The sequence below is a fragment of the Antrostomus carolinensis genome, unplaced genomic scaffold (assembly GCF_000700745.2).
Source record: "Antrostomus carolinensis isolate BGI_N321 unplaced genomic scaffold, ASM70074v2 scaffold1812, whole genome shotgun sequence".
NCBI lineage: Eukaryota > Metazoa > Chordata > Aves > Caprimulgiformes > Caprimulgidae > Antrostomus > Antrostomus carolinensis.
Genome location: NW_010298727.1, coordinates 81075 through 96795, shown reverse-complemented (window position 1 = coordinate 96795; position 15721 = coordinate 81075). Strand labels below are relative to the sequence as shown.

The following is a 15721-nucleotide window of genomic DNA, read 5'->3' as shown; positions in this document are numbered from 1 at the left end:
ATTTTTTTTTTTTTTTTTAATATATATATGTGTGTGTATATATATATTTATATATTTTATATATAAATGTTCTAAATGTCCTTTGGGAGTCCATTTGTTTTTATCTTTCCAAATGATGACTAAATACCTGATCTGTAGCATTTCTCCTGAGAAGATACTAGTAAGGGAATGACAGTTTTGATGCACTTTGGAATGGCACAATCACGTAAACGCTTGCACAATTAAGACTTATGAACTCATCCAAAGTTTCTAAACATGATATTCTAACTAGGAACTAAAATAACAGCACAATGCAGCAAGTTAAAAAAGAAAATTCTATGTAATCAAAATATAAACAAGTACATAGGAAATGGATATCTGTCAGTAAATCTATATCTTTTAGGAAACTTATGCACTTAAGAAAAAAAATGTAGCTATCTGACGAACTTTGTAAAAAAAGTACTTTCCAAATGCATAACAAATGCCAAGATATCCCGTAACTGGCCAGGTATAGCCACATGAGAGCTGCATGGCTTAGAGCAACCCGGGGAGGGGTGGGGTGGAAACAACAACAACAACAAAAATCACAAAAATAACAGATCAGCAAGTCTAGGAAAAAAAAAAAATAAAATCACATCATCATCTAAATTACTGTATGCTTATATCACAACTTCTAAAGGAACTGGGGAAAAAAAAGAGACTGCAGTTTAATGATTCTTAGAGTTATCTCTAAAAATTCAGAAGAAAAAACTATCAACTTAATATACTAATCCTAAGCACCAATTTAATAATTTAACTGTATTTATATTTCTCCTACTAGGGATGGAGCAAGTTCTGCTTGAAGGCTTAAAGTTTAACTTTGGAGCCCATCTGAATTCTGTCTTCTTGCCACACTTCCTCTGCTGTTCACATCAAAGTCACTGTAAAGACTCTCTTAAGAGTTTCAAACTCTCTAGGCAAGCAATTCTTTGAAAAGACAATTAACGTCCTACAGTTTAAATCAACTTTCAGGTCATGAAAAGTGAAACACGTCAGTATTTGGTTAGTCTGTTATTAAATAGTCAGTGAAAATGGAACAGCCGACACCGTTCCATGACAGGATTTGCCTTAGAACTAGCAGCACCCAGGGCAGACCAACTGCAAGCACATCCAGACTCCACTAGGAATTAGTAGTGTTAGAAAATTGCATATGTGTTAGAACAAGAAGGCATCGCCATACATGTGGCATCATTACATTGTTTTTTCCTCTGATTTTCTGATTAAGAAAAAACAAAGGAAAACAGCCCTACAAAGAGCTTTTTGGTTGGTTTTTTTGTTTTGTTTGTCTTTGCACCTGGAAAAAGCAGCACAGTACTCCTCAGCTGGAACAGCTCAGCGCTTCCCATTAGCTTAGTTCTTTCAGAAAGCACTTTCACATAGTTAAGGTGGTCTACTTCAGCTAATTCTCAGAGCTGACCTTTTTTCCAGTATATATTTCATGCCACTTCCTGACAGCAATTTCAGAACTGAAAGAGATCTATGGTAATGTCCACTACTAACTGTGACCAGATCTTGACACAGACCATCAAGCCAGGCCCTTGGGATGGTTCCACACATTGAACTGAAGCTCAGACTAAAAAATCTCACTGAAACTCAAAAGCTGGAGTGGTCATGAATCTCAGCTACTTTTCCCTATTTGAACCCTCACCCTGTAATGAAAGCACGCACACCAAGGGAAAATGACAACTGCCTGAGCTGGGAGCATTAAGACACCGGTGAGTTATCTTGCTGCTCTTCAGTGACCGTGGATTCGCTGTGCTCCTCGCTTGTCTCATTGGAGGGCTCCTCGTAGCCTGGCTCAGCGGGATCCAGGCTGCTCCCCTCGCTTTGCTCTTCGCTATGCTCTTCGCTGGCCTCCGCAGACTGCTCCAAGTTACTCTCCAAAGAAGCCGGAGAGCTGCCAGTTACACTTTCATTTTGGTTCATTTCATTAAAAGGCTGTGGAAGAGCTGCAGGAGACTGTACAGTATTTTCACTGGCAGGGATGGGCACTTTGGTTGCACCGATGTCTACAACAATGTCATTTTGTGGTAGAGTTACCTTCTCCACAAGTTTCCATTGAATAATACTCATGTCTTTCCCTCCAGTTGAAATCAAGTGACCATCGCTATGGGTGAAGCTGACATTTGTCACATGACTACTGTGAGCGCTGTATTTGTGACTTGGAGCCTATTGAAAACAAGAAGATAAATCACAAGCATGACTAGAACAACACATGAAACTGACATCCAAAACTACTATTTTTGTTTAGCCCTGCAAGAGAGCTCTTTATTCACATGAGTAAAGAATTTTATTTCCATTCTTTTTCCCCCCACAATACACCTTCTTTTCCTAAGACTTGTAACTCTGGGCAGATTTAGATCTCTATGCAAAACGTAATGGACTTAACAGCAAGGCCAGCCAACAGAATCCATCAAGCCTCTGCTCCAGAACTTAAGGATAACTATCGTTACTTCACTTTTAGGTATATTATTTTATATTTTTGATTTTTAAATATAAATTTAATGGGGAAAGACATGCTTTTGTCTCTATCACTGTTCTCAGATATAAATGAATCATTTGGCTGACAGATTCCAAAATGACAAAGCTGGAAGCAGGTGTCTGGCAAGGAAAGTTTCATGCAATGCAAACAAGCACATAGACGAGACTGGTCTAGACTTACCTTTGGCTTGGAACAGGGATACTGAAAGAGGTGGACCTTACAAAAATCATCAGCAACTGCTATCACTTTTCTGTTATGGGATCTGACAAGGGCATTTATGTCTGTCCCATCCGATCCTTCAGGCCAAACTCCTAGGAGAGAGTCGAACAGATATTTAGCAATGGTAATATTGGAAACAAATTAAAAGATAATCCATAAACAAAAATAAAATCCATAAAGCTGTGAGAAAATGAAAGCTTAACAAAGTTAAATAAGACATTCAACTGGAAAATGGATTATGCATTGCATTAAATGTTATTTATATTTTGCTAGTCTAATGCTGCTCTCCTACCCCTTACCCCCCAATCCTCAGCCTCATCCAGGATAACCTCTCAGGCTTGATACATTTCCTGTTCAAAACCTCAGTCTTGTTTAAAGCCTATCTTTAGATTAAATTTGCTGCTAAAACTGGCAACTCTTAATTTAACACTTTCACTCACGCACAAACATTTTTAAAGCAAGACTGATGCCGAAGCATGGAACAAGCCTAGGTGCCATACATTATGTAGAGATTTCTTCTGGTTTTATTTTAAATCTGAAGCAATTTCTAGTATTTGCATGATTCAAAGGAGACAACTGATTGATGATACTTTGCACAGAGACCCAGTCCATATGAGTTCCATAAGATGTAAGTGCTGTCAAGTGCTTAAGCACAATTCAATATGCTTTTAAGTGAAAAGAATGACACTGATATGTCTAGACAAAAGAATAACAACATTGCCTGGATGAAAAGCACTCAACAAATTGAGAAGGGGTGAAGCTCTAGTTTTAACAAAAAATAAAGACCTTAGAGATTCCCATAACAAAACTGATGATTCACATCTGTAAGAAAAGCTGAACAAAAGGTAAGCATGGGGTTTTAAGGTATTAATTTATTCCAAAGGTACCATATTTTTACAGCTCAGACTTGGGTTTCTTATTAGTTTGGGAGTTAGGACGAATTTTCCCTCCCCAAATTTCACCCCCCACCCCAAAAAACTGTGTCTGATTGACTGAGAGGCATATCCACTATCAGATATGAAAATACCTTCTTCCTCCCTTAGAATCAATGACTTTGGTAAAATAAAACACATGCTGTCTACTATTTTATATAGCACAAAACATTGACTTAGAATTGCCTTATCTTTTTCAAACTCCCAAAGTACCTCTTCTTTTTTTAAAGCAAAATGGCAGAGAGAGTTTAACTTTAAAGTTGTTTTTTTCCAATCTTCAGTGGGTGGAGTAAGAACTTTATTTCCTCTGAAGAATAACAAAGGCAGCTTGTTAAGCTTGTTATAATGCCAATAGAGTATTTACTAAATAAAGACAAGAAAAGCTAAGGAAAGTATTCAGAAACATTTTCGTGCTCTCCTATCAATTAAATAAATCTGAAAAATATATACTACATAAAAATTTTCAAGTAGCTCAAAATGAAAGAATTTTAACTTTCTCCTGCATTCTATATATAAAATAATGTCACCAGGTGGGAGTAAAAAATGAACTTCGATCAGTTTCCTGAAGTTTCAGCTGCCACCTTAGGACAAATTCCTTTAGCAGCTCTAAAGGTAAGAAAACTGTTTGTCATAAGACAGCAGGATTTGCTTTCAATGCATCAGGCAAACATGGAAAATATGAGACATTAATGTGACTAAGTTCTTAGTTCTTAATAACTGTAAAAATAACAAAAAATACAAAATAATAGAACTTTATTATTAGGAATGACAGCAGCACTTCAATTTTAAGAAATTCTGCTAGCCAGCAAGTCTCTCAAAAGAATCTGCTCAGACAAAAACGTGGGAAATGTGCAGTAAACGAGAGAGTGAGTTCAAGAGCTCGGGGTGCCGACTGGTGATACTGCTGAGCCAATATAGTATTATCTACTGCCAAAAAGGAGCGAGGCTGTTCTCACCCGAACCACGCATATCCACCCTCTTTCTTCTGCTGACAACAGCGCAATGCCTGAGCCTGCGGACACACTATCCACAGAGCTAAATCAGTAAAACACATACCCCCAAATCCCATAAACTTAACCCTCTTCTCCTGAACATCAAAGTGAGCAGCCCCCGCCTTGTTTAGATCCTTGAGCCAGCTGACCCTCGGGTCAAAGCCAGACTTCTCCTTTGGGCAGCAAATATCATCTGCTAGGTTGGCTCAGCTGCACTGGCTGATTTAATGGGAAAATACTTGCCTTTGTCTGAGACCAGGCCATAATTTTAAGATTCTGCAAAGGGCGTTAGACTGCCAGACAATATAAAATGAAAGCATGATGAATCTTGGCTAGGAAGTTTAAATATATTATTTTCTGCCCCAGAATAACATCACATTACCTGCTTTATCTACTTCACTCCCAGGTCCTCTGATACACTGAAGATTTTTGAGAGCATTTTAGACTAATTAAACATAATCTAGAGTGGTTAAAGTTTGTATTAATTCAAAAGGGAATGCAGACAGGATCAGCAGACTTATCTACTTTTTAAAAACAGAAAGTAAAAAGGCTTCTGAAAACAGTGGTTATGGGAGCTGCTCATCTCAAGCCTGGCCTCAGTCACCAGCAGCTTCTATCCGACAGCTGTTAAAGAGACAAAGCCAGTGGTCTAGATGTGAAACCAAACTCCTCCTGCACTCCCACATCTCATCTCCTTAGGTCAGGAATAAAGGACGCTTCTGGGAAAGTGCTGGATTCAGAGAGCTGCTGCCCTTATTCTCTCTGCCCTACCAGCAAATGTAGCAGTAAGAGTCCAGCAGCAACAGAGCCACCGTCTGCCACCTCCATGTTTCTGGTAGATTTAAGCACTCTGCATAAAATGTAAAATGGTTTCAGCTCCAAGGCTATTCCAGAAGGAATATTCAGTCCTTACAAAATTTTTTTCCTTGGTCCTGAAGAAAGACACCATATTAGTGTCAAAAACAGTTTTGCTTTTCACTTTCTCTACTGTGTCCTGAATCTTCTCGTACTCTCTTTAAAAAAAATTGTGTTGCACTATTATTTCAGTCGCAGTAGCAAAGACAGTGAGGAAGGAATTTCTGTGGACCAATTCCCTGTCAGCCTCGGCTTACATGCACAGAGCATCAGTAGGAAACAGCCATCCACTCTCTACTTCACCCAGACAGACTGAATAAAAACAAACACATACACAACCCAGTTCACAATTCTCAGGCTAATGGAAGCCAATATTTTCATCAAACCAGCAATAAGCAACAGCATTTAGGTCCAGAAACAGTATGCCCTTTTTTGTTTCAGCTACCTACCCCAAGCTCCAAACAACTCAAAAATATTTATGCAGTTTATCAACCAGTCAGCTTTCTTCTCCAAGCCCTTTATTTTCCCTGCTCCACCCTGGGCATCAAAAGCCTGGTTATAAAGCACCAAACGCCCTCCACCCAACCAATATACCGAGCGTCAGCAGTAGCCTACAAATCAACTGTAATGCTTTAAGACTACTTGCTCATTAAACATATGACAGTCCTAAAATACGCACGTCAGAAGCCACAGAAAGCACCCAGACTTACCTGATTTTCTTCTGCCCTGCATATAAACTAACATTCCAGGTTGAACTCCTAGTAGCTGTGAAGAAAAGATTTGTAGACCTAACCCTCACCTCTAAAGAATTTGCTGATTTACCTGCTTTTGATGTTTCCTGCATGAAGAATAGAGGCAAGTATCTAATCTCAGCGGTGGAAGCAAGGCATTCAGCATCCTGCTCACATAACTTGGTTTCACAACACTGACAGGCTGCACCATACTTTTCAACACCTCACAGAGGGGCTCCTCATTTATGGCCAACAGAGCTGCCATCAGCAAAAGCAGTTTGAACTGTTTGGCCACAGTCTCAAACTGCACTATTAAAATCCTATCTGTCAGCTTTGCAAATTTTTTTGTACATTTTAAAAATAAACTACTAGGTAAAGAATAGGTTTAACCTTTAAAGTATTTTTACTCTTTAGAAGCAGTATATATTACTTACTTGTGACTACAGGTATCAAAGTGCTTTCATGGTTTTAAGTCATGAACTATAACCTACACTCACATAGTCTTGCTCCTATGACAAAACAAGGTAAGCAAAAGAGAAGGCACATATGCCATGTGAGCACTTTAAAGTATATTTTTTTTTCTGCTTCAGTGCCTCTCAAATTGGTAGCCTAAAATGACAGCAGAAAAATAATTCCCAAACTTCAAGACTAAATAGAAATCAATTACAAATTGTCTATAGAGCATCCGGTGCTCTGTATCACAGACAAGTATTGTGGTCAGTCTCTTTGGTCTGTCACCTCAGCACCGTCCTCAATAATCATTAAGAGCATATTTCTAATGACAAACTGAAGCAAAAGAAAACACAAAAGCACAGTGTGAATAGCTTAAAAGCAAGTTAAATCGTGCTTACCAAACACCTGGAAGCCTAGCACACAAGTGTATGTTGTCCAATCTATATCCTTACAGTCAGAACGATTCCTGATTAGCTTACAGCCACTTGGAATGTCCCCTGTAAAAAAAGTGAATGATGAGTTATGCTATATAATTTTATATTTACATATGTTTTCTTTGAAGGTGTTAAGACAGTAAATAAATGCATCTTAAAAGCAATCTGGAATCACATTGTACAAGCAAAGACAGACCAGTGCCTTTATCAAATTCCAGATACTTGAAGCTTCGTTTGATATTTAAGAGTCACACCTACTCCTCATTTCCCTTTTCAGATCAGCATGCCTCAAAAACAATTCCTTGCAGTTTGGGTCCCTTGCTACCTACTCTACAAAATGCTTTAATAGAGTCTGTAATAGAATAATTTCTCCTTCCTACCAGCTCCATTGATGTGCTAAAATTCAATCAATCATTCAGGAAGCTCTGCTTTTAAAACAGTGAGAAACTACTGCCAGAGGAGCCTTAGACTGCTTTTCACATTCTAACTAGGAAAGGAAAGATTGTTTCTCCAAAGAATGTCCATCTTTCAATACACCAGCCCTGTACTACTGTGTCATAGCTCTTTGCTTCCTATACAGACAATTATAAACCCCAACACTTCCTTTTGGTAGACTGAGATACTGCACATCCAGATTTCAAACCTAAGAAAGAATATGTTAAGGTGACATATATTTAAACTGATGGCTCTTCTTGCCTGTACAGGAACAGAACTACAGTCCTCTTGGATCTAGTTAAAGCCACAGGAAGACAAGAATACAAAAGACAATTTAAGACCAGACTGATAAGCACCACACAAGTTGAACTTTTGACATAGCCACTATTTATTAAATTCATATTTTCACATATTAAAAAAAGATAAACACAAAAACATTACTACCACTAACTCATTAAAGCAATATTATTGTTTTGCTAGGCTTTCAACACCACCAGCCAAGATAAAGTTTAAAAAAAGAACCCCAGAACAGAACAGTGGCACAGGCCCACCGATTTTATTCCCCAAAATAACTGGTACTGTTGACACTAATTAGACAACTGTATATATTATTTTCAATCTAGAGAACTTTGGGCCAACATCAAAATGTAGTGCCACTTGTTCTGTAAATTCTATGCTGTTAAACGGATTTATGACCTTGTAAAGAAGTAAGCTATATTTGGCATTGCCATTAGGCAATACACAGCTCTGAATAACATCAAGATATCAGGTTACACAAGTTCAAGTTGGTTCCTTTGTCAGTAAGCATTTTGTATAGTCCGAATCAAACACATTCTTCTAAATATTCTGACAGCTAATACATATTTCTGCTTTGAGTGCATTTAATTTCATACTTACAGTATAGTATTTCATAGTCTCCTGAGTTTGACATTATATACTTGTTGTCCGGGGACCAGTCAAGGTGTGTAATATAGCTGGAATGTCCCTGGAGAAGAATGCAGTAACACCAATGTGAAACACATATTTTAATTCAAACAGAAGCAGAAGTTGCACCCGTAGAAGGGACAGCTCACAGCAAAAAAGCACCTCACCATCCACCCCAGGTCTGCTGCAATGCACTTGTGCTCCTTTAAAGGCTCCCTACTCCCCAGTGTCACACTCACTAATAGCTAAACAAAGGCAGGCTGGGCATCATGCCTCTCCCACTGCATGGTGGATTCTTCGCTTGTAAAGGGTGTCGTTCCTCTCAGACACCGGAATGATTTACTCCTAGAAGGTACATTGCTAAAATATGGATTAACTCGCATTTCTACTTGAATTAAGAAACTATACAATGCTACTAATTGAGAAAGGCAAGTAACTTGCACAGGATTATTTTTAGAACCCAACCGAAAACTGACAGACAGGACTCTATGTTATTTCTCTACCCATTCAAATTAATTTCCATTAAATGCATGCACATTCAAATAACCTTTGCTCATCCTAAAAACTTAGGATACTCGCTTAACAATCACCATGCAAATCTACAAGATCAAAGACTGGCGTTACAAGAATAACCTTGTAGTTTTTTGAAAATTTCTGCTGTGCTTCTTGCACTGCATGCTTGTGAGTGCCAGCTTCAAAAAGAGTCATCCTTATAGGCACAGGGTCATCTATTTAAGAAGCAAAACACTTTGGCCTGATTGCTTAGTTATCACCATCAAGAGCACACTGAAGGCTAAATACCCATCTTTGTTTTTGAGGGAGAAGCTAAACGCAGCTGGTCAGAATATTTTTCCTGTGCACAATCTTTTTCATTGGTGGTAATAACAATAATAATAATTATTATTAATAATAAAATAGGTGAGAGGCTCCAGAGAAGCTGTAAATTTGTATAAGGTAGGAATAAATTGTTTCTCTGTAGAGGAAAGGGTAAGAATTTAATAAAGGTGATGTTCATTTCACTCATTTCTTCTTCCACCCTTCCATTTCTTCTTAACTGCTCCTCTTCCCCTTTTAAGACCATCCATTTTCTCCCCTTCCTAGTCATTCTGCCAGGGAACAAAATGCCACTTTCTTGACTGACAGATGTCAATTCATCTCCCTCTCTGGGCAGGCATTATGAAGATAGTGTCCCTCGGCCCCCTGTAAGGTCTCTTGGCCCACAGCCTGCACCTGCTGTGCCAGGGCCTTGCTGGAGCACGGCACTGGCTGTCCTGCCGCCCACCACACCAATGTCCTCTATAGAGGAATCTAAGAGATGCTGATTGCTTCCAGAATTACATGTAGAAATACACCTGTATCTGTCTCCCTGTCCCCAAGTTCTCTGCAAGAGACTGCAAAAACATTTAGGAGAAAAGTTAGCCTTTAGGATTTATTTACTTATGAACCAGTCTCTGCCTCAAGCAGAGGAACTGTGTATTGACATAACTACTTTGCAGTGATGGGTGGGATATACGGTATTGACATGCAAACTTGGTATTTTGAGGGGGGGGGGGGGGGGGGAAGTAAGTGCACAATTGGCTAGGATTTTTTCTCCCCTCCTTATTTTCCAAGTCTTCAAATTTGCAAGAGAACTCCAACATGGAAAAGAATTGGTCAGTCATTTACTAAATCCTGCCAGACATTTGGCAGCTGTTAAAATTCCTGGGGGCGGCGGAGGAGGGAACAAAGCAATTGGCCAGGGGGCTCCATGCTGCAAAATCCCTTCAGGCAAGAGATCATAGAATGATGAACTGGAACATAACATTGCCATAATATTTTCAACAGGACAATCCCATTTTCTATTAAAATCTTTCTTTGGTAGCTGCCCACTGATAGGCAATATTTTAGTCTTTCCTTTTCTGTACCTTTACATACAGTGAACATAATTACATTATCACTGGCTAGTAGAACACTGACTAAATGGAAATCCTCTCCTTCATTGGTAATGTTTATGTGTTTCAGACTTAAGTTGTCAAATGACCCTTAAGGGTCAAAATGCCCAGAGCCTATGGGACAGGCACACTAATTATTTCAAGTTAAGTTCAGTGTATCAAATACCTCAGTGTGGCTGCCCATGTGGCTTTCACCCCACAGCTCTCTTGGTAAATGCCTGGCACTTGCTTCTCCTTTTCTAACAGATATCTCTGATGCAAGGCAAACAGAGACAGCACCAGCTACCCTGGAGGCTGCTGACACCCTGGAAGTTCATACCCCAGCCCATACCTTCACACTGCTGTCTGCATAGCTGGAGCCCTCAAAAAACAGCTGCTCTAGTCGAAATGGTTGTTTCGGCTCATCTGAAATTCTTTCTGATCATAACCAACACCATCCCTCACTGTTGAAACAAGTCAGAGACTCGCCTCTCTGGCAGCAGCAGAAAGCCTGGTCGTGACTGAGAGGGGATTTAAATGTTAACAGTGGGCATACAGCCCTTATGCACAAGCTGATGCTGGTTCAGTAGATAAAATCCCTCTGAAAGTATTCAGATCATGTATTCAAGTTGGAAGAAACAACCAGAAGTTGACTACCAGGAGGACTGAGTCATACTACTTCAAAGTCACCCGCGAGGCTACTGAATGACAGAAGAACGCCAGGACTCGATGCCAGTGCCCAAGCACCAGCTAGGAGAGCTCTCCGGGTCCCGAGCATGCCTGGGTGTCTCCCTGCTTAGCATCAAGCTGGTACGGACCCACCAGCGTGCTGGCAGGCAGCAGCGGGGAGGCACAGGGCGCATGAAACCCGATCGGCGGCGTTCGCTCTGGTCAGCTAACGCGCTGCTGCCTTCTGCACAAGCCGGAAGGGTCAGGGGAGCTCAACCCTGACAGAAACCAGGTTGCTAAATTTGGCTTCTACACCCAGTCACTCAGACTGGAAAAAACGTTTAACAGAAATCTGCTTTGAAGCCTTAACGCTTCTGCCTGAGTAGAACAATGCTCATTTCTCCCATCTCAATTTTTACAAACCTCTTTCCTACCAAGGCAGAGGGACAGACAGACAGACATACAGATGCTGGTTTAAATTACAATATGCTCTCTCCTGATACGTAATACATAAAATATATAGAAATAAATGTTCTCATACATCTTCAAAGAGCTCAGAGAGACCTTGAAGTACACAGTAAGCTAAGTATTGGATATGTTAAGATCAGCCATCTCTGAGTGATTTTATCTTTTATGGTTAAAAAATAAGTGATGTTGTGAGACACTGTACTGAGGCGCGGCTGCCCACTGCTGTCCCCACCAGCCCCATTGGGCCCCTGGTCTGACTTCCCTGTGGGATCAGTCCTTCCCCCACAGCCCCGGGAAGGCTGCAGATCTGATTTCTCATCTCACGACTGGTGTGCTATTGGTTAACCCCGTCACCACTCTGCTTGGGAGCTGCAGGATGCCCTGGACCACCCTGCACCACAACCCTGCCACTGAGGAGCCTCCAAGTAAACTTAACAGCCTTCCCTCCCAGTCGCATCCCATGCCAGAGCTGAGCCCTCTCTGCCAGACAGCACAGGGACGGAGCAAACCCACCGCTGCTGACCACCAGCCCCGTGCCCCCAGCAGCAGCTAGACCCAGGCTGCTCTGGATCCCCATGCTCTAGCAGCATGGGGCATCCTCAGCCAAATGATTGGTAGAAATCTCTCAGACATCATACGTGGCAAAAAAAGGACTGGTTAATGCCTGTTCATTTCCACCTAAATAACAGTTTCCACTGCAAGTCTTGCATCAAAGGTTGTAGAAAAATACTACTACTACTAATAAAAAATTTCAGAAATAAAAAAAACCAAACCCCACAGTTTAGCCTTACGGTCCCCTTGACTCCCAATTTCAAATTAACAAAGCAGCTTGAGAAGTTATCTTATTTTTAAAAATAAAGAAATGCAAGTTGTGACAAACATATGAGAAGTGTTTTAAGCAGGGGATCCATTCCTTAAAAAAAACATTTCACATGTTAAAAGTGAACTTATGATATTGTTTGCAAATCTCATTAAGGTTCAGATGTTCCTTATGTAAATGTTCCCACTAACCTAAAGAGATAGCTGAACTTACGGCCAATATGTTAGATAACTGAACACTTAAGGGAAAAAAAACTATTGTCCTTTTAGCACTGGGACAACCTCATGTGAGTGTAAGGACTAAAATAAACTCCACTACTTCTGCTACACTTACACTTATTTACTCTGTGCCAGAAATTTATTGTTAACGTATCCCCCCAGTTTAATATTTTGTAGTAGCAATTACAGCTGAAAATAGTGCATATTTGCAACCTCCAAAATTACATATTCTAACAAAATTCCATCATCTAATGTTATGTTGGTCCAAGGTGTACTTTACCAACAGGGGGAAAATACCCTCAAACAAGCGTAATATTTTCCCCGAAAGAGTTTCAGCATATAGATAACAAGGCATTTCTCTATCTTACTAGTAATTTCCCATTTAAAAGAAAAAGTCAATAGTCTGAGAAATTAGTCGTATTTGATGCGAAAGTGTTGACCCAACACTAACTGTTCCAGTACCCATCAGACTGAAGTTTAAAATCAATCAAATGCTGAAAAAAACCTCCCATAAAACCTATAACAAATAGTAAAAATGGAAAAGCACCAACACAGAGAGTTCCAATCCTTAACTTCTTGGTGTGTGTATAAGATCAAAATGCAAGAACTGATGATATATTTGCTCCAAAACTTACAGTGCATTTTCCATATCTGCTACACTTTCTTCCATTTTCTGTTACTACGTAGAGGTAAATGAAGTTGTCATGGGATCCAACTGCAAGTAAGGTGCCATCTACAACACAAAATATTTGATGTAAATTAACAGAATGTTTGTTTTCCAAATTCTAATTATTTCAGATTTATCACCAAGACAATAGTCTCAAACTGCTGCTTACAAATTGTATTTAAGGATACATAAATTTTTACATTATGTTGGTTTTCAGTCAGTATCTCTTTACTTTGAGGGTATAGCTTTTGGGCAAGTTCTTTCATTTCTTTTTTAAGTAAGTGTCCAATGGACATTATATAAAGCCTCAGATGGCACTGGATTTCTGGAAATTGTCAACAGCAGGCAGGCAGACTTGAGTTTTCTGCATCACAAAAAATGCAGAACAGTATAGTTCTACTCTACAGTTAGCTTAGCTTTGGAGGGGGGAATTGCATATAAAACAACACTAAATGTCTAAAGAAGAAGTGGAGCATTCAAAAATTATAAGCAGTTTTCTAACCTGTGTTGTCTCAATTTAAAAAAAAAAAGTACATGGACAAGAGTTGCCTTGAATCACAATCAAACGCCTCTAGTGTCAATGAACATCAGTGCTTTAAAATAAATTGCAGTGCTTGGCACATGCAGAAGCAGCAGAGGAACATTTTTCCCACTGACATGGCATGTTATCCAAAAGCAAACAAGAAACAGATTTACAAGAGCATTCTCCCATCCAGTTTTAAAAGAGAGGAGAGTCAGCCTCTGATGATATGCCATGTCATGTCTGAAGAGGACACTCAATACTGGCTTGGACACCATGTAATCCCATAGCAAATACTTAACAAACAGAATCACAGACTGTTAGGGATTGGAAGGGACCTCAAAAGATCATCTAGTCCAACCCCCCTGTCAGAGCAGGATCACCTACAGTAGGTCCCACAGGAACACGTCCAGGCGGGTTTTCAGTTTCAGACAGACCTGAGCTTAGCTTTATGGTTTTGTATTAATAAACTTGAAAATTAACTAAGAAGGGTATAAAAATATAACTGAAATACTAAGTTTTTTACAGACTTTTCTGTTGACCTGTCAACTATTTAGTTGAGAACTTTTAATTTTTCTGGGAGCAAAGTTAACATTTATTTTAACAGCACAGTTCAGTGTGAAGGAAAGGCTGGAAAAGGCGACTGTAATGTTTGCAGTTACAAAACTGCAAGACTTACTTAGCATACAAACAAATCTTTAACCAAGTATTCAGTTACATATTAAGCATCTCAAATGATTTTTTTCAAAACTCTGCCTTTTCTATAGACTAGGGAGTAGTTTAACACTGTTTAACAGAATAGACATCTCATTTATCAGCAATTATTCTGAATGTACATGTCTGCCTACCTACTGAGTAGCGCATCACTGAGAGCTGTTCGTTGCCATCAGTGTGTATCGAAACCAGATCCCTCGTTTCTGCATCCAAAACAAACCACCTAGAGAGAGGAGAATTCCAATGAGTATCACTTCCACTAAACAAAACAGCAAACAAAAGAGCAATAATCACGGCATGCCTTCATCTCCTCATGCTAGCCCCTCAAGGGCAGCACATCAAACATTTGTTTTTAATGGAACGCTCTTCTAGTTCACAAAGTGATACAAGTTTAAGTGAAGAATATATAAAAGACTATAAATACAGCCCAATTTCTTCCCCCTCTCTTGAACACTGTAGTAATCACCAAAATGCCTACTGGATAGTAAACATGCCATCAGGTAGCTAATGTGACTGCACCTTATCATCCTGAAGCCTTAAGGCTACAGCTGAATTTTAATCTAGTTCTTTCCCATTTTGAAGAACAGCTTCGATATAAAACCTGATCTTTAAATTGTACGAAGCAAGTTGCCACTGACAGCAAGACAGGCAAGATCAGTAGAACCTGAGCATTTTGTACCAGTTCTGATGCCCACCTAACTCCTAAATACAGCAAACATTAGCAAAACAAAGACAATGAAAATTTAATAAATATATACATACATACACGTATATCATGAAAATGTAAGATGTCAACATGGCCAAATACATTAAAGCTGTACTCAATTTAATTTCTTTGAACTTCTGATCTCACAACCATGTGCATACACCACAGCCAGGTTTCCATCCTTAGTGGCACACTGGGGAAATGAGTAAGGCAATTCCACCTGCTGTCTCATAGTGACCTCAGTGGAATACCACTAAAGCTAGGACCATTTATTCCATAGTAAACTTATATAACCTAAAATAAACTACAGGAACAAGAGCACACATCACTGCTTTCTATCGATGTAGACAAGATTCCAGCTCATGTTGATCTAGTGTCCGACAGCTAGGTATCTGGAAAGTGGCCTGGTCCCAATGGCTTAAAAACAGCCTGTGGTTAAGGACCACATAAAAGGAATTAAATGACATACGCATAAAAAAAACCCAGCTCCACATGCCACAGACTGCTGAATAATCTGTGTGCAAGACAGAAGGAACCAGTGGAAAACAGCTGAT

General features: G+C 39.6%; 1 protein-coding gene across 1 annotated transcript in view; it reads right to left on the bottom strand.

The window, feature by feature from the left end:
* Positions 1 to 713: 713 nt before the first annotated feature.
* Positions 714 to 15721, bottom strand: part of EML4 (EMAP like 4) — a gene marked incomplete at its 5' end in the record, with an annotated part of 75666 nt that continues 60658 nt past the window's right edge. Inside the window, 6 exons of the mRNA XM_029083630.1 lie at positions 714 to 2187; positions 2681 to 2811; positions 7081 to 7179; positions 8449 to 8536; positions 13196 to 13293; positions 14596 to 14684. Of these exons, the coding sequence (XP_028939463.1) occupies positions 1723 to 2187; positions 2681 to 2811; positions 7081 to 7179; positions 8449 to 8536; positions 13196 to 13293; positions 14596 to 14684 (970 nt within the window). The remainder of the gene's footprint in view (positions 2188 to 2680; positions 2812 to 7080; positions 7180 to 8448; positions 8537 to 13195; positions 13294 to 14595; positions 14685 to 15721) is intronic.